Genomic DNA, 18,907 nt, shown 5'->3' with positions numbered 1-18,907 from the left:
AATTATTAAAGTTATTTTATTTATTTAAATAAAAAATCTCAAATATAGATAATTATATGTCATATATCAATCCCACACGGCTACACCCAAAACCACAAGAATCATGAGAAAGAGATTTCGTAATCATGAGAAAGAGATTTCGTGCTCAATTATATGATTCTTTCTTCTCGAAGAATCACAAAATTTAAGTGAGAATTGAATTATTTCTCAATAGATTTAGTTCTTTAGATTGAAGAACAAAGCTCTTTTTTAGAACGAACTACAAGACTTAGAGGGAAAAAAACACAATAATCAATTCATTGAAAATTCATAGAGCTCCTTTCCTCGACAAAGAGAATTAGCCACTCATGACTTACAAAATACGAAAGAAATCAAATAGAAGAAGAGTAGAGAAGAAGCCCTCCGATAAGTCCAGGATAGATCCTTTTATAGCCTATTCTAAATGAAAATGCCAAATGAAATTCAAATTTAAATTACAAGAAAATGCAAATTTAAAATTAACTAACACTAAAGATCTTCCTTGCTTCAATTAATTCATGAGCCCTGTTGATTTTTTTAGCTTACAAGTTCAGTTATAATATATAAAAAAAGAATTCGTAGAAATTCTCAAAAGGACAAGAAGAACACTTGTGACAAAAGAGTCTTTACATTAAGGAAAAAAATAATAAGTTGACTAATTGCTTCTTATTGCAACATCATATGTACTAAAATTTTTACACAACGTAAATTATTTACTTCAGATGGATAACACAAATAAGGTGCCATTTTCCCTATTCTTAATAACCTAATTGTTTCTTACATTACGATTATACTTTAATACTAAATGTTTGGCATCAAATATAAAATTAACCTACCTTTAAAATTAGAATACACAACCCTAAATCGTTTTCAAAATACATTAATATGTTTCCAAGCTTGACCTCCAAAAAAATAAATTAAAAGAGATAAATTGATATCACATAATTATAATTGACACCTAAACATATTCAGCAACACATTTAACAACCCAAATTAAAATCCCATACTTGGTCTCTTACCTATCTCCTGATGCGGTGCGATACAACCACCGGAACAACCATTTTTCTGTTCAGATTCAAAGCAACCACAAACATACACTCAGTCACCGCAAACAGCACTTACTCTAGGAAAGTTACCAATGTCCTAATGCTCCACAACCAGCACCCAATACGCGTCTGAGTTGTCTGACTGTGGTAAAATTTGAAACGGGGCTGGAATACCTAATACTCTAACATTGAGTTATGCTCTCTACTTAACACTGTAAGCTATGATTTTTACTTCTATTTTATTTGGCATTTACTTTTATTTTTTCATTTTGTTTTTTGGTTTCATTACTCGTGATTTTCGGTGGGTTACTATAATACTATTTAACCAAAAATGATTTTTTTGGAGCTACCAACTTAAAAAGCAACTTTCGCTATATAAAAAAAATAAAAAATGAAATAGTAAAAAGCGTGATAGACATACTCAGATTTGTCCAACCCTTTTTCCTAATCAAGATTAGTTATCTCAATTTTTTCTATCTTTTAATAACACAATTACACTAATAGAAGCCTGCTGTCGGCCTCCTGTTGGTGTGTAAAATTAGAACTCGCACAACTTCACCAGCAAGTGCACCGAGTTGTTCAAGTAATACCTTAGGTGAGTGAGGGTCGATCCCACGAAAATTGTTGGATTGAGCAAGTAATAGTTATCTTGCTGGACTTAGTCAGGTAAACAGTAAAGAGAGCTGTTGTTGTAGGCGCATGAAACAAGAAAGTAAAGAAAAACAATTAAAGATTGGTAAAGAGATAATATATAGAAACAGTTAAGGCCTCGAAGATATTTATCCTTCTTGATTAATACTTTTTACTGTCTAAATTAACAATGGATGATTCATTTCTATGGCAAACTGTAAGTGATTAAACTCCAATTCCTTGGGAATCTAATCTCATCTGATTCTCATCAAAAGCCAGGGTCAGTGGTCATTCAACTCGAACGAGGGTGAAGCTCAATGCAATTCACTCTCTATTGATCTTACTTAAAGTGCCACAGACAATGTCAGATCTTTTGGATCGGAAAATGAAGCGTAGTATTCTAGTTTAGCGCCACAAAAATCTGAATTGCCCCAAAGCTAACCAATTTTTATATCACATATCTAATTAGCCTAGGCAATTTGCATTTACACAACTAGAAAATGGATTAATACAGACAGATTTACAGACGGATTTAGTCTTTATTACAGACGGATTTTTGGTTACCGACGAAATTACCGACGAATTTTGTCCCTCTGTAAAAGCCCCGTCGGAAAATTACAGACGGATTTTTACGAGTTACCGACGGATTTTCCCTCTGTAAATTTTTTGTCCATTTCCCAAAGGCGACAAACTTTCCGACGGATTTTCCGTCTGTAATTACAGACAGATTTTCCGACAGATTTTCCGTCTGTAATTTGAACATTGGAAAATCATCTCACACTATGATTACAGACAGAAAATCCGTCTGTAAATCCGTCGGTAAGGTAAAATAGAATTTTTTATTTATTTTTCTAATTACAAAATAAACTTATTTTCATACAAAATAAATATAAATTTAATAAAATTTTAACAACTTAAGTTAATTCTTCTGAACAAGTTATATATGAACATTTTTTTCCAATAGAAACGACTTATATCAACAGTCTTGATTTGCATATACGCTGTTGGAAGACTTCCAGATTTACTTGACATCTATTTTACAATTTATATTATAAGAAGCACAATCATCAATCCCCTTCTCTCTCACCCCTTCCTCTCTTTCACAAAACAACAAAAGGGAAAGGGACAGAGAGCCTGTTCACTGTTTCAATGAACAAATGATTTTTTTTCTTTTGTCTCAAGGGAACACAGAAAACTACCCCATATTGCTGCTCACTGTTAGAAGAAAACTGGCAAATATATACACAAGAAAATCTGGTAAGGCGTCTCCTTCGACTAGATACGTGTCCCAGAGACGTGTGACAAGTTGGAAGGGTATCTGGTTACATAAATCAGATATCAGATTAGGCAAAATCATTAAATCATGCAAAATTTGTGTAGTTTATTAATTTTAGTTTTTCACCATCAGACTTCGAAGTGCTTGGGACTTGATATTAAATCACTTTAAGATTCATTTATGAAGCTTTTCATAATCAATAAGCACTTATAAAGACAAAATAGTAGTTCTCGGAGTAAACCTCGCGAATTAGAAGGCAGTTGAATCAGCAGAAAGCAAACTGAAGAAATTCTAGTCCTTGAAGCTCCATGTGGCTTGAAATAGGCTCTGGCACGGTTCAAAAGTTTCACTAGGACATATCAGATTGTATTACTATTTTAGAGGCATGGTGAAATAATACAGATACAAACCACGTGCGATGATGAGGCATTAAGTTCGTGTAATTATACATAGATATTATGGAAAAATTAATGAGCCCGAAGAAAAGCTTACCATCAATCCTCCTGACCAATTCCTTCAACTTAAAAACAAGCCTCTGAATTCCTGGTTGAGCAAACGTGTAATGGTCCTGCATACCATCCAGTAATTTTGACAAGCACCAATAGCAATCAGCCTCTATATTAGAAATTTTCTCTGCAGATAGATCAGACATTGACCAATTATCAATACCCCCTTGCAAGTGTTCTGATAGGAAAATCACAATCAGAAGACCCAAGAAAAGACCTAATCCAACCACTATAGATAAACAAATCACACAAAATTTTTTGAGAATTAGGGTGTGCTTGCTAACCTCACTGACTGTCACTTGGAGCAGAGAGACAGCTGAATTCTAAGCTATCCTATTCCACTTTTTCTTTTACTTCTATTTTTGTCCTCTTTGTGTCAATGAGTCTGAACTTGACTAAAAGAACACTCTGGAGAAAATGGAAAGCAATTCAATGGAACTAAAGATTCAAAATAGTCAGAAGAAACAAATGCCAAAAATGGCCTATCTGCTGTTGTTTCAGGTTTGAACAGAAGAAACCAGAGACAAAGATTCAAACAAACAAACACATAGACAACGCCCTTTTGCACCTCATAGCGGTTGAAAAGATGAGTCAGAATTGAGAAGAACTAAAGTTGTACCTTCTAACTGCTTGAAGTCATTCTTCAAAGTCAAGATCGAAAGTATCGTTGCGAGACTTGCCGTCGAGCTGTGGTGCGGGTGCCTCTGCAGAGAAAAAAAATGAACAAGTATATTTTGAACAAGTATATGTGCAATCTTCCTAAGCATGGCATATATGTGTGGAACTATGTCCTTCTATTTTGAACAAGTATATTTTCACAAACTATATAATGCTATATATAATTTAAACTTGTATTAATGAAAAATGAAAAGTATATTTAGGTATCAGTTTTCTACTTACATACCAGAAATTGCACAGAATTAATTTATCAAAATCATTGATTGTGATTTGAGAAATAAAAGAACAAAAACATAGACTCACATTTACATCAAACATGAATGCAAATCCTGTTTAGCAAGTACCTATATTTACAGAATGCAAATCCAAACATGAATAACAGAAAGACAGTATATATTTCATATTAATTTCATCTAGACCAAGAATTTTCAGAGACGAACCTCTTCTCTTTGTCTTAGAGTGGCATCCATCAGTATATATTTCATATTGAGCAACGTTTGTGATTGAAGTAGCCTTTCCTGTTCTTGCTGTAAAATCTTCTGCCTTTCAGAAAGGGATTGCCTCTCAAGTATGATCTCCTTGTCCTTTTCATCACAACTGAAACACGCACACGCACACCCACACACACACAATAGAGATCATCATACTTTTTAAACAATCAAATTTTAACAACATATGAAACTTAACATTGACTGTGAGTTGCACCATTCATGATCTGATTATCGTCAGCATTTCAATTCCAAAAATTGAGTAAATTTTTTAAGTAAAAGAAGATTTCAACTAAAAGCAATAACAAATCTCATTAATCGATTTCTTGCTTCAAGGCTTTTCACAGTCTCCTGTATAACTACAGGATTTGTGTATTAAAAAAGAAAGGTTAGGTATCCTCCTAAACAAGCCATTCTAGACAACACAGGTAGATATTGCATAATCTATTTGTACATGCTCCCAATGACAACGGAATTAGCAAATCAATATCATAATTAAAATGACTCTGGGATAAAAGGAAAAATGCAAATTATATAGAAAATAACATACTCTAACTTGAAAGTAATGATTTGCCGCCTTAGGTTATCTTCCCGTGCTTCAACATCACGAAGCTTCCTTTCTGCAACACCAGTAAATCGGTTAGACTCTGCGTGCAAATACACCATACACCATTCAGAGTTTTCACTTGAAAATGCAATTCAATAGATAATTAAGTGAGGGGCAGAAGTTGATTTGGTGTAAGCAGTAACAAAACTATTCAACTCAGAGCTCTGTGATCTAACTTCCTAGAACTCTTAGGCTGAGAAGCTAAATATTCAAATTTGAACCACTTTAGTTACATGGTCCCTATATCAAAATCAAACTTCAAAGCATTCTATAAAAAGATATATGGTCATTAATCCTCAGGTTCCAAAATCCCACTAATAATCCAAAAAACTACATTTTTTTTAAACAACCATAACATCAACATTTCTAGTTATTTAGCTATTTACCAATATAGAACATGGCATTATTAATTAAGGAATTCTATATTGGTAAAGAAAGCATATAAAGGCAAAGAAGGGGAAAAGGTTGACTTACCAACCAGTGATCCAAGAAGCAAAGGGTGCCCATGATGGACCAGCAACCTGAGGAAGCTTAATTGACGAACAGGAACTAGTGGCGAAAACAATTGAATCTCCGCTTGCATCTGAAAAGCATTATTATTTGACCCTCCTATCGGTCATCAGTTCCAGCCAAACAGGAAAGAAACAAACATTCAGAATAGAGACATACCACTTGCAATGGTACTCTAACCTGGCACATAAATAAATATAGTAAACAAAAGCTATAACTTTACCTATTATGACTTAGAATTCAAAGCAGGTTAATAAAAAAAATGTAGAATCAATGGACCATAACTTCATTAGAAGGCAATGATTGTTACCCTACAAAATCCCACATATCTAACAATCATGACAGATTTTGACTCATTATACATAAATCAAGATATAAGTTTATATCTTCAGAAATACAAAACAAAGTAATTATTTATTCGGTATCCAGTACCTGTCAAGAGTGGAACCTAGAGGTAGAGAAAGCTTTTTGGACAGTTCCACAAACCCTCCTCTAGTGAAGACATACCCTAAAAGTAACAACAAAAGAATATATATGGTCAAAACTCAAAGGAGAATTTTTGGAATCCCTATTTACACTAAAAATAGTAGCGTATGAATCTTCTCTTGTAAGCAATGCAGCCAACCAGAGATTTTCTCATACTTTCTCTTGGACCTTCAAATTGTATTACCTCACCACCTTCCCCTGAATTTGATTTTCCACCTAATCTGTTCATTGCGATTGCAATTGCTTCATGAGTTTCTCTTGAAATAGCTCCAAGAGACATCCCACCAGTGCAGAACCGATGCACAATAGCTGAAGCAGGTTCAACCTTCCCTACATGTATTGGAGCACGATCACTTTTGAACTCAAGAAGATCACGAAGAACCGGCATAAAAAACAGAGATCTCAAATAACATTTTGGGTAATAAAATGCAAGATAAAGGCAGAAACTAGGATCTTTAAGACTCACATTCACAGGTCGGTTAGCCAAATGCTGTTGATAAACTGAAAAGGCACTTTGACCAATAATCAAGCTGTAAAACATCACATGCAACTACTATCATCATCAACATAAACCAGATAATCCAACAAAAGTGAATCAATAATCAAGCTGTAAAACATCACATGCAAAGACATATAATCACCAATAATTATCCTAGACCAATATGCATTCAACTAAAAAGAAGTCTTTATCAAAGTATTATCTCAGAGGTGATTCAGGTGAATAAGAAACTAGCTTCTTGCTATTTCCAAGTCATTCTCTCATTAAGCTTATTCAATTTCAACAAGAACAGTCTTCAAGCTTTACTTGAAACTCTTAACACTGGCAGCTATTATGGAAACGTCTCTCACTGTCCTCATAACTTTAGAATCCTGTATGCACCTTATTATGCCATCTATGGAAAACGAATATCCTTTTATCTAAAAATAAAATTTAAAAAAATATATCAAAACAAAACTTACAGAGTATTGCCGCATGGCATATTCATTCTCCTCTCTACCTCAAAACTCAATGTTCATGCCTATAATAACACTTACCATGTTCTCTCTGAAGATGTCTATATTATAATTTACCTTCTGTTACACTCATCTCTGGCCACCGGCCTTTCTTGCTGAGCTTCCTAGCTTCAATTTTGTAGAGCTAAAATTTAAAATAGCTATCAGGTAATTTCTCACATGAAAGGGGAACTAAAAAAATATAAAAAAACACTTAGTTTCTCACAATCAATTCACTAGATACCTGATTAGTAACACTGCTGCAGAAATATGCTTGGACTCTTTCTCATTTACAGCCTCATGAGTCCTCTTCATATGCTCTAAAGCTGATCCAGCGGTACTTACACTACAAATATAAAAATAAGACACTAAGAATTTTGCTAAAGGAGGACTTGATCAAGAAACCATGGGCAAGCCACTAACCTTTGCTGCATGAGTAACTCCATACGACAATGCTTTGCTGCAGAAGTTCAAACAAATGTGCAAACTATATAGTTCAAAATTACCTTATATATATTTAAAAAATGTTTTAACATTTAACGAAATATCATGCAACTTTAATTTATTCATTACTAGTCACATTCTCTTTATTTGGACTTGACTATCACAATGTCTTCAATCAAGCTTTTTTGCTTCAATTAATTTTGTATACTTTTTGTTTTGCTTTATATAATAGTTGGAACCATTAAACAATTGAGCCACAAAAGCAGAGTATGATAAACCTAGCTAAACTGGCATAGAAAAATTGAGCCCTAAAGTTTATCGGCGTAATTTAAATAATGCATACCTGAATCGGTGTAATTTAAACAATTGCTGGTAGATGCTGTGGTTCTCTTTGGAGCAGGAGCCGATTGGGATCGGGTCGAATTCCATTGATTCACTTGCAACAGAGCGCGATAGAGCAGCGACGGTGACAGAGCAGCAGCAGAAACAGAGCGTGACGACCTTGAGTCTGAAACGCCCGCGAGAGAAGCGATATTCCGGAGAGATAGAGAGAGGTCGACGGCGAGACCAGCCGTGAGAGTGGTGAGACTCAGTGAGCTTGAGGGTGAGAGTGGCGAGAGAAGAGCGAAGAAACTCAAAGGAGGGTTAGGGGTTCTTCGTCGCGGTTAGGGGTTCTTCGACGGAGGCATTGCGATCTTCGACGGAGGCATTGCGAATGGAGCTCGAGAAAGAGGGGGGTAGGGGTTCTTCGACGGAGGCATTGCGAATGGGGAGTAGATTAGGTTTAAGTTATTTGTGAATGGAGCCCGAGAAAGAGAGAGGTTAGATTAGGTTTAAGTGTTTTTTTTTTCGGCGGAAAATTTTAAATTACAAACGGATTTTCCGTCTGTAATAATTTAATAAAACTCAGTGTTTTTGTCTATTTAATTACAGACGGATTTTCCATCTGTAACTATTTTCCACGAAAAAAATTAATTTTTCCGACATAATTATAGACGGATTTCTTTTTCCGTCTGTAATTTATGCTAATTCATTTTTTTTTGTTTTCCGACAAAAAATCCTTCTGAAATTCCGTCTGTATTTCCGTGGGATAAAATCCGTCGGAAATATTCGTCTGTAATAACTAGTTTTCTAGTAGTGTTAGGAGATGTATTCTCAAGCTGTAGTTCAATACTATCATGTCAAGGACTCGCAAGAACTCATGTAGAAAAAGGGGTCATACTTCTGTTCCACCCCAAATTCATTTAGATGAAGAATGACAATATATCATAGAATGGAATCAAACATATATTAGAATAGAAAAGTAATAATATTAATCCATAGAAATAAACAGAGCTCCTAACCTTAACTAGGAGGTTTAGTGACTCATACTTTACAGAGAAAATGAAATAATAAGAAGATCTGTCTGGATCTGTCTCCCCTCTTGGGAGTCGTGATCCTTAGGAGGAAGGAGATCTCTTATTTATAGTAAAAACCTCTAAGACTTAACCTAAAAGATATTATTTTTAATTAAAAATTATAAAAAGAAAATAAAATAAGCTAAGGAGTGTTAAAATTCACTTTGGGGCCCACTAGGAGTGATTCGGGCTGAAGACTGGTATTCAACTTGGGTTCTGGGCGTTGAACTTCGCTGGTCCTGCTCCCTGGCTAGCGTTGAACGCTTGTTTTGGGCGTTCAACTTGGGAGGTCAGTCCTTCTTGGGCGTTAAACACCCAGGCTTAGTGTTTAACGCCAGTTTTGGCAATCATTCTAAAAGAAAAGTATAGACTATTATATATTTCTGCAAAGCTCTAAAAGTTTGCTTTCTAACGCCATTGAGACTGCATCAATTAGACCTCTATAACTCAAGATATGCTTGTTGGAATGCACGAAGGTCAGGATTGACAGCAGCTGCTATCCTTTCTTCGTCTCTAAACAAGATTATGCCAAACTGGCTCAAAATTCACCAAAAATCATAAAAATAACACAAAACTCAAATTAGCATCCAAAAGATGAATTTCTCTCTAAAATATACTAAAAATGAATAAAATATAACCAAAAACACTAAAAAAATGCTATGAAAAATGGTATAAGATGCTCACGTATCACCTGTGCCATAGCAGATGGTTTTTTTTCATATATAAATTATTAAAAATAATTATTTTTCGAAAACCCAAATTTGATCTTTATTTACAAGAATGTCTTTTTTTTTGTAATTAGGGCAAGTTCGCTGTACCCCCAGTGAACTCTATGTAAAATTTCCCCATAAAATGACCGTAACACAACAAAGTTGAGCACCAAAATTTGTTCTCGACAATCATTTTGGTTGTTGAATATCTCATTTTCTTTACAATGGCGAAAAATCCACTGTTACCGATTGATTACGATGCAGAAATGGTGTATGATGAAGAATGTTCTATCGTTTTTAGATCGAACCAACTAATATTTACACATCTGACAGTAGAAATTAATTGTTTAGAGCTGTTAAAGAATCTGGTATTACTTTTTGTGGGGATGCAAAAGACAAAGAAGATGAAAAAAAATCTACTACAGATATCCAACCGAAGTATATGGTACCTTAATTTATAAAAGGTATGTCACAACTGTGTTGTTTATGCTGTTGGTATATTTGTGTGAAAACGCTTGTGATGAAAACGTTATGTTATTTTGAATCAGGTATCATCTGCGCGATGACGAAGACGTACGTCTTATACGGTCTTGGCACAACCGTTGGGCAAATGTTCATCTGTTGGAGTTAGCTGTGTTCCTCGTCGATTTCGGTGGCCGAGGATCGTCTACGGATACTGTCAACAAAAGTCCGTTGAGTGGGCCTGTAAGACGAAATATCAGTCGGACAATGGTGGATCTGAATATGGCTCCTGAAGGTAGTCAAGATAGGCCTAATGTTGAAGTGGACAATGCTGAGTTGGGTGACGGCGTTGAAAGTCACGATGGTTCCGCTGTGAGGGATCCGATGATGGATCAGTATGAAGCTAACCCCGATGATGGAGACGATGCCGAAGAAGAACCAGTCAAAATTCCTGATGATGGTGACGATGAAGAAGAGATGAATTTTTACGGTGACACAAAAATTGCCCTGACACAGCCCGCTATTTCGCAACCGTATGGTCGCCCGGACCACTTCTCTAGGTTGAATCTCGAGGCAATGATGTCCGATTGGTCCTTTACCCAGGGAGGCCCTGAAGATGATCCAAGGAATGAGTTTGAGGTTGGACAACATTTTCAGAACAAGGAAGAAGTCATGTTGGCTGTTAAGACGTACAGCATCAGGAGGGCTGTGGAGTACAAAATACAAATAGTAAACAGTGACCAGTGGAGGTATAATGCGCACTGTGTCCAGTTCGAACCGGGTTGTAATTGGAGCATACACATATCATATCGCCGTAAGGTAGAAAAGTGGGAGGTGAGGAGATACACAGGTCCTCACAGATGCATGCAAACTTTGATGGGGCAAGACCATCGTCAGTTGGATTCGAAGGTGATTGCGCAACACATTTTCACAATGGTAAAAGCAAATCCAACAATAAGTATCAGGGTTCTGCAAGAAAGTGTAGAGAAACACTTTGGTTACAAGGTGTCCTACAGGAAGGTTTGGCTCATAAAACAGAGAGTGATTGGTAGCATATATGGGGATTGGGAGGAGTCCTATAACGAGCTTTCTCGTTGATTGTTTGCCATGCAAATGTACTTGCCTGGTAAGGATTTATTCGTTGTTGTTATATGTTAATAAGACAAGAACGGTATACAATATGCTTATTGATGATACGTTTGTAGGTACTTGGGTGCAACTTGTGACTCAGTCTTGGCCTGGTGCTGCCGATGCCGTGATGTTTCATCGGGTGTTTTGGATGTTTCCACCATGCATCAAGGCTTTCAATCATTGCAAGCCACTAATTTCCTTTGATCGAACACACTTATATGGTAAATATGGTGGCACGCTGCTGATGGCCATAGCTCAAGATGGCAACGCAAACATTTTTCCTATTGCGTTTGCCATGGTCGAGGGTGAGACAAAGGAGGCATGGTCGTTCTTTCTCTCCTATCTGCGTCATCATGTGACTCCACAACCCGGTGTCTTAGTGATTTCAGACAAGCACAAATCAATCGATGCTGCACTGAATGTTGATGATAGTTTATGGAAACCACCCCATGCGTTCCAGGCATTTTGTACAAGACACATTGCTTCCAATTTCATGACTCACTTCAAGAACAAGGACTTGAAGAAAGTTCTGATTAATGCAGCGTATTCGAAGTCGCAACGGGAGTTCACTCATTATTTCGGGCGTCTGAGGGGCGAGAATGAGGCGATCACAAAGTGGCTAGAAGAGATGCCACGATCGCAGTATGCGGATGAGGGTCGTAGATTCAGGCACATGACGACGAATATCTCCGAGTGCATAAACGCAGTGATGAAAGGTTCTCGGAATTTGCCAATCACGGCTCTGGTGAAGTCAACTTATTTCTAGTTAGGAGAACTTTTTGCCAGGAAGGGTTGATAAACCTCTATTTCATGGTTTATATTGTGCTCATTTGAGTGGTTTTTATCAACTCTTTACCCACTTATTCATACTATTTGCATGGTTTTACATTTGCCTTCCTAATTATGTGCTTTGATTGAAAACATGCTTCTTTGGCCTTAAGTTCCCTATGTTTAAATCCTATCTTATTTTCATTAGATGCCTTGATATGTGTGTTAAGTGATTTCAGAGATTACAGGGCAGGAATGGCTCAGAGGATAGAAAGGAAGCATATAAAAGTGGAAGGAATACAAGAAGTTGGAGAAATTGCTAAGCTGTCCAGCCTGACCTCTTCGCACTCAAACGGCTATAACTTTAGCTACAAAAATCCAAACGACAAGGTTTCAGTTGCGTTGGAAAGCTAACGTCCGGAGCTTCGATTTGATATACAATATGCCATAGTTGCTCTGACGCTAGACGACGCGATCGCGTGCTTCATGTGGCCGCGTCGCAGAGATGAAAATTAGCGTGTTTGAATTCGCAACTAGCGAATTCTGGGCTGTTTTTGACCCAGTTTGCGGCCCAGAAAACACAGATTAGAGGCTATAAAGTGGGAAAATGCATCCATTCATAAAGAAGCTTTCACATTCACAATTTTAGGAGTAGATGTAGTTTTTAGAGAGAGAGGTTCTCTCATCTCTCTTAGGATTAGGATTAGGATTTCTCTTAGTTTTAGGAGTGACTCTTGATCCCAGGTTCAATGTTCTTTTTATTTATTTTCTCAATTTAATTTATGAACTCTTCCATGTTACATATAATTTTCTTAATTAATGTTATTTGAGGTATTTTCAGATTTAATTTTGCTTTGCTTTATTTATATTGATGCTTTTTAATTTAGATATTTTCTTCCTTTTGACTTTGGTTAAGTAATTGGTAATGCTTGAGCTGTCAATAAAGCAGTGATTGAAATTGGGAGATGCTCCAATAAATCTAGTCTTTCCATAGGAATTGACTAGGACCTGAGGATTAAGCTAATTAATCCACTTGATCTACCTTCATAGTTAGAGGTTAACAAAGTGAGATTAAAATCCAAATTTCCTCACAATTGATAAGGATAGGACCTCCAGTTCTAATACCTTGCCAAGAGTTTATTTTATTATTATTATTTTATTCTTCTTATGCAACATAATGCTCCCTAATTTCTAAAACCCCTAATTTACAAACTCATAACCAATAATAAGAACATACCTCCCTGCAATTCCTTGAGAAGACGACCCGAGGTTTAAATACTCGGTTATCAATTTTAAATGGGGTTTGTTACTTGTGACAACCAAAACGTTTGTATGAAAGGACTTTTGATGGTTTAGAAACTATACTTGCAACGAGGATTTATCCGCAAATTTCTAGACCACGCAAAAGTTCTCTCATCAAAATGGCGCCGTTGCCGGGGAATTGCAAACGTGTGCCTTATTATTGGTTATTATAAATATTTGCTTTTTATTTGTTTATTTGTTTTTATTTTTGTTTTTATTTTTGCCTTTTTCATAAATTAAGAGGTTATTGGTTTTTATTTAGTTATTAAAAATTTTTCAAAAATTTTTTTTTCTTGGTGTTCATCTTGATCTTCAAGTTGTTCTTCGTGTTCATCTTGACCTTCAAGTTGTTCTTAGTTGTTTTCTTCGTTTTGATCTAAAAATTTTTAAGTTTGGTGTCATTTTATTGTTTTTCTCTTTCCTTATTAAATTCAAAAATTCAAAATTTAAAAATCAAATTTCAAAATTCAAATTTTTTTTTCAAAAATCATATCTTTTTCTAAATCTTATCTTATCTTATTTCAAAAATCAAATTTCAAAATTCAATATTTAAATTTCAAATTTCAATTTTCAAATTTTAAAATTTAATTTTCAAATTTCAAAATTTAATTTTCAAATTCAAAATTTAAATAACCTTTTAATTTAAATTTGTTTTTATTTTTGTTTTTAATTTTTATTTGCTACTATGAACTCTCACCCCTTTGGCTATGAGTCTGGTTACAATTATGTTGCAGGAAGAAGAAATTACAATGAGAACAGGCATCAAGGTTGGAAAAATCAAAGATGGGAGGAGCCACAAGGATTTGATCAACCCTCATGGCAACAACCACCTCCAATAGACTATCAACAACCACCACCATATGCCTATAAACCCTCTCATCAACACAGCTTTGAACCACTATACTCACAAGCCACCTACAACCATTCACCTCCATATGACCCTAACCCGTATCCACCATACCAACCACCCTATGAACCAAATGAACCCTCCTATCCACCCCAAACCTCCATGGAGAAAGCACTTGCCGATCTAAACTCTACTATACAAGCTCTCGTCGCCCAAATCAGACCACCAAATACCTTCAACAATCAACCCTCAAGCTCTAGTGCACTTCCTTTTCAACCACAGAATGATCTTTCCATCCCATCACCACCATCCATGGAAGAGCACCCACATCCATCAATCCAGGAGCAACATGATCCCAATGATGCTATTGAAATGGAACAAGAGAGAAGGGATCATCTTCGCGAATCCATACTTCATAAGGAGCTAGAGGAGGCCCTAAAGGTGAATGTAGTAAAAACCCTTGAAGTCGAAGGAGTGGTTGAAGAATTAGTGAAAGAAGAATCAAGGGATCGTCTCAAGGAAGCAGCAGATCGATTTCATGCAACTCTATATCAACTAAATCAGGCGATAAGTCAATTGGGTTCCCGACGCTCGGACACTCAAAGTGCTCCCATGGCTTCATGTGGGCAATCTAATGAAGAACATAGCATGAAGGAGATATTAGAAACTCCAGTGGACAGTATGGAGCATGACTTTGTACTGGAACAAGTGGAGGAAGCTGTAATTATCGAAGAAGAAGAAGTGGTTGAAGATTTAGGAGATGCAGAACCTCCATGGGAAAGTCAAGTTATCAAGCCTCCTTCAAAGACGTTTGAAATTGATGTTGAGGAGGGTGTACAACCTACAAGGCATATCATGGCTAAAGACTTTGAAGAGGTTGATCAAGAGATGGAGATTAAAGAAGAAGAAGAAGCTTGCAAAGAGGTGGAAGTCGTCAAAGAGCACAAGGGAGTAGAGCTTGAAATCACCTTGCCAAAGTTATTGGAGACCCCTCCCCCTGAGTTGCCATCATCCTTCACAACATTCAAGTGGATAAAATTCATATCCCTTAGCTTTCTAATTCCACTTGAATATGGGCTACTGAAGACGGATGGTCAACTTAGAGCTCTTTGTAACATTCAGAGTAAGAGGAAGATGGCCAGTGGTAAGAATTGTCCTGCAAGGTTCATTATGGTTGGAAGCTTTAAGTTTAAATGCAAGGGTTGGTGTAGAGCTCAATTGAATGGGTCTAGGAAGCTGTTTGGTAGCTGCAGTGAGAATTCAAATTACTTATCACCCAGCTGGAAAAATACAGATCCCGACAAAAATGGGTGTAAAAGCAAAGTTTGGGATCCTGGAATCTGCTCTGACATCTGTCACCCCGGGAGCCTAAGAATCTGTTTGAAGCTTCTTAAGGGCTTTACATGCCTAGTTTGGGACTCCAGAGGCTATTGGAATTACAAACATTGGTGGAGATTCCTGGATGAGTTCAAACACAAGCCACCATAACAGGAAGCTCATCAAATGTCCAACTTAAGGACTTTAACTAAAAGTGCTAGGTGGGAGACAACCCACCATGGTATGATCGTTAATTTTTCATTTTTAGTTAGTTTTATTTGTTTTTGAGTTTTATTTTATTTTATTTTATTGAACCTGGAGTTTTGCATAACATTCATATTAGCATTGCATTCTGCATTATAAAATAAAATAAAAAAAATTCACGCGACGCGACCACCTCAGTGACGCATCCGCGTCGCAAGGAGATGGGAGAAATAATAAACGAACAGAAAGTTATGCAGGAACGTGGCTGGAGGCGTGCCAATGGCACAAATCGTCCCACGCGACCGCGTGCCCCACGCAGCTGCGTGACCAAAATTTCGACGTCAAAGTGGTGCACACTCGAAAGTTGTGCGAGAGTGGTGCTGGATTGGTGCTGAATGCATAATCCTTCTCACGCGGCCGCGTGACCCACGCGACCGCGTCATATTCCTCTAAAGCCCACTCACGCGATCGCATGCCCCATGCGATCGCATCACCCGAAATTTGGCAAAATAAGATTTTGAACAGAGAGTTGTGCGAGCGTGAGGCTGCCCTCGCGCCAGTAGCACAATATGTGTCACGCGACCGCGTGACCGACGCGACCGCGTCGATTAAACTTAAAAGCGCAAGTCACGCGACCGCGTGCCCCACGCGTCCGCGTCACTTGCGCCGCACAGCTCAACCTAAATTGCCAAAATATCTTATCTTTCTCTTCCCCAAATCCTATTTTCTCTTTTCCCTCCTTATTTCTTACTTACTTCTCCTCTCTTTCTTTCCCTTCTCATTCTTCTTATCTTTCATTTTATTTTACTTCATTTATTTACATATTTCATTCATTGCATTATTCTCATTGGTATTGGAAATTTATTTGGGTCTTATTTTCTATATTTTTGTGGATTATTAAAATAGTTTGACAATTATATATTACTTTTTAAAGGGTTGCTTGCATGTTCAATTTAATACATTCAATAACTTATTTACCATGCATGCTATGTATTTGTGAAAAAGCCCGTATGGCATTGAACACTATTTTAAATTATTCTACTATTAATGCTTGTTGTTTTTCACAAAACCCCTTTCATGTTTTATTGATTAAATATAATTTTTATTACAAATATGTTGATAGTTTGAAAGACTTGGTAATCTAATTTGGACATTGAATGCTTGATCTATGCTACTCATGCCTTTGCTTGCATGCCAATAAACACCTTGCATTTAATTGTCATCATATGCATTTGCTATATTTCCATTAATGATTTTTCACATGTAGTCATGACCATGTGTTAACGTCATTCTTCTTTATTGTGCATTGATTACCACCTTTCCTGCTCTCTTCCTTGCTCTAACCCTTAGCTTTAAAAGTTACTTTCTATTTCCCTTTTCAGGATGGCCACCATGAAAGGTAAAGAGAAAGCTACTCCCAAACCACCGGTAAGGAAAGGAACAAAAAGAGCCCCAGCTGAGGAACCACAACCCACATCCACTTGTACATCTTAGCATGCACCGAGGACGGTGCAATCTTTAAGTGTGGGGAGGTCGATACCGATCTCCATGGGTTAGTACTTTCTTGTCGCAACACCAATGTTTAAATTTTCTTTGTAGTTAGTTGTTGCATTTGCATGTTTGTTTGATTTTTGTACATATTTTACCACTTGGTTAAAGTAATAAAATTCTTTTAAGACCCTATCTTTGAAAAATTTCACTAATTTAAATTGAAAAATTTTTATGTTAAAACTTGTTTGAAGTTGTATTTGGAATATGATTTTTGAGCCAAAGAACACACAACCTGTGAGATTTGAGCTTATTTATATGGTTACATTATTTAACCATAGATATTTTATTCCTGTGTGTTTCCTTCTCTATGATTGTAATCTATTTTTTGTTCCATTCTATATGTCCAATATTTAGTGTATTTACATGCTTGTATATGATTGAGGCCATTGTTTGATTTTAGCTCACTTATCCCAAGCCTACCTTTTACATCACCCTTGTTAGCCCCCTTGAGCTTTTAAATCCCTTTTGTTTTATAACCACATTACTAGCCTTAAGCAGAAAAACAAAATAAGAATCCCAAGTTGAATCCTTGGTTAGCTTAAGATAGATATTGTGTAAAATTTAAGTGTGGGAAATTTTAAGGGAACATGGGATGATATGAAAAAGTAGAGAATTAAATTGAATAAGTTATTTGAAAATTTGGGAAGCATGCTCATGTGAAATCAAAATAATTAAATTACCATGTGCATTGAAGAAAAATATATTAAGTAATTAAATAAGGGGATACAAAAAAAAGAAGAAGAAAAGAAAAATTCAATCAATAAATAAGGGGACAAAATTACCCCAATGCTGAGTTAAGAATTCAAAAATTCAATGCACATACGATAAAATTAAAATAAAAAGTTGATACATGAGTATGGAACGTAAAAGGGAATTCTGGGTAGCTAGGTGTGAATTCTAAGTTATATAGAGTATATATAGGTTATGTTAAAGCTTAGGTTAATTAAAGAATTGTATTTTTATCTGCTCTTACTTTATAAGAATTGAATTAGTGGAATTTGAATTATAATTGTTTTGAAGAACTCACTTACTTTTGATCAAGTGGACAAGAATCATATAGTTGCATTCACATATATAGGTTGCATTGCATTTCATAGGTTTTACATGTTTTTCCTCATTTATTTTATCTCCTTCAATTAAGCATGAGGACATGCTAATGTTTAAGTGTGGGGAGGTTGATAAACCACTATTTCATGGTTTATATTGTGTTTAATTGTGTGGTTTTATCATGATCTTTGCCCACTTATTCATTAAATAAGCATGCAATTATATTTCCTTCCTAAAGATGTTTTATAGTTGAAAACTTGCTTCCTAGAGACTTTTAATTATGTATTTTATTTCTCCCTTATTCCATTTGATGCCGTGATCTGTGTGTTAAGTGTTTCAGACTTTATAGGGTATGAATGAGTTGGAGATTGGAAGGGAAGCCTGCAAAAATGAAAGAAACACAAGAAATTAAGGAGATGACCAGCGAGAAGCGACGCGGCCGCATGGATGACGCGACCGCGCGGCATGGAATATCACGAGTGACGCGGC

General features: G+C 36.2%; 3 protein-coding genes and 1 long non-coding RNA gene across 5 annotated transcripts in view; 2 read left to right on the top strand and 2 right to left on the bottom strand.

The window, feature by feature from the left end:
• LOC107628358 overlaps nt 1-4,370 on the bottom strand; it is a 19,404-nt gene extending 15,034 nt beyond the window's left edge. The window contains exons 1-2 of the long non-coding RNA XR_001617740.2: nt 4,096-4,370; nt 2,725-2,726 (exon numbers count right to left, since the gene is read on the bottom strand). This is a non-coding gene — a long non-coding RNA (uncharacterized LOC107628358). The remainder of the gene's footprint in view (nt 1-2,724; nt 2,727-4,095) is intronic.
• On the bottom strand, nt 4,568-8,048 carry LOC107625353. Of its 2 annotated transcripts, none has more exons than XM_021115869.1 (6): nt 8,026-8,048; nt 7,483-7,584; nt 6,430-7,383; nt 5,724-5,832; nt 5,193-5,262; nt 4,568-4,751 (listed from the first exon to the last, which is right to left on the bottom strand). In XM_021115869.1, exons 3-6 carry the CDS (start codon nt 6,784-6,786, stop codon nt 4,583-4,585), a joined length of 705 nt encoding a protein of 234 aa, XP_020971528.1. In that variant the 5' UTR covers nt 6,787-7,383; nt 7,483-7,584; nt 8,026-8,048; the 3' UTR covers nt 4,568-4,582. The 2 variants fall into 2 exon arrangements, with proteins under 2 accessions (XP_020971528.1, XP_020971527.1); XM_021115868.1 differs by lacking the exon at nt 8,026-8,048 and adding an exon at nt 7,662-7,958.
• LOC107627295 lies at nt 10,014-11,349 on the top strand. The gene is made up of 2 exons (XM_016330144.1): nt 10,014-10,234; nt 10,338-11,349. The coding sequence occupies exons 1-2, from the start codon at nt 10,014-10,016 to the stop codon at nt 11,347-11,349; spliced, it is 1,233 nt and encodes a 410-aa protein (XP_016185630.1).
• LOC107627294 lies at nt 11,432-12,148 on the top strand. Its single transcript, XM_016330143.1, has one exon. It carries the CDS (start codon nt 11,432-11,434, stop codon nt 12,146-12,148), a length of 717 nt encoding a protein of 238 aa, XP_016185629.1.

Source organism: Arachis ipaensis, chromosome B02 (assembly GCF_000816755.2).
Source record: "Arachis ipaensis cultivar K30076 chromosome B02, Araip1.1, whole genome shotgun sequence".
NCBI classification, from domain to species: Eukaryota; Viridiplantae; Streptophyta; class Magnoliopsida; order Fabales; family Fabaceae; genus Arachis; species Arachis ipaensis.
This window is presented reverse-complemented; position numbering and strand designations above follow the sequence as displayed.

Excerpts from the sequence above, each read along its gene's own strand:
- LOC107627295 (XM_016330144.1), top strand. The coding sequence starts at position 10,014 with ATGGCGAAAAATCCACTGTTACCGATTGATTACGATGCAGAAATGGTG. Across the intron at positions 10,235-10,337 it reads ATATCCAACCGAAGTATATG|GTATCATCTGCGCGATGACG; the intron begins GTACCTTAATTT and ends ATTTTGAATCAG.
- LOC107627294 (XM_016330143.1), top strand. The coding sequence starts at position 11,432 with ATGCTTATTGATGATACGTTTGTAGGTACTTGGGTGCAACTTGTGACT.
- LOC107625353 (XM_021115869.1), bottom strand. The coding sequence starts at position 6,786 with ATGTTTTACAGCTTGATTATTGGTCAAAGTGCCTTTTCAGTTTATCAA. Across the intron at positions 5,263-5,723 it reads GCTTCTTGGATCACTGGTTG|AAAGGAAGCTTCGTGATGTT; the intron begins GTAAGTCAACCT and ends CTGGTGTTGCAG. Across the intron at positions 4,752-5,192 it reads ATCATTACTTTCAAGTTAGA|TTGTGATGAAAAGGACAAGG; the intron begins GTATGTTATTTT and ends TGCGTGTTTCAG.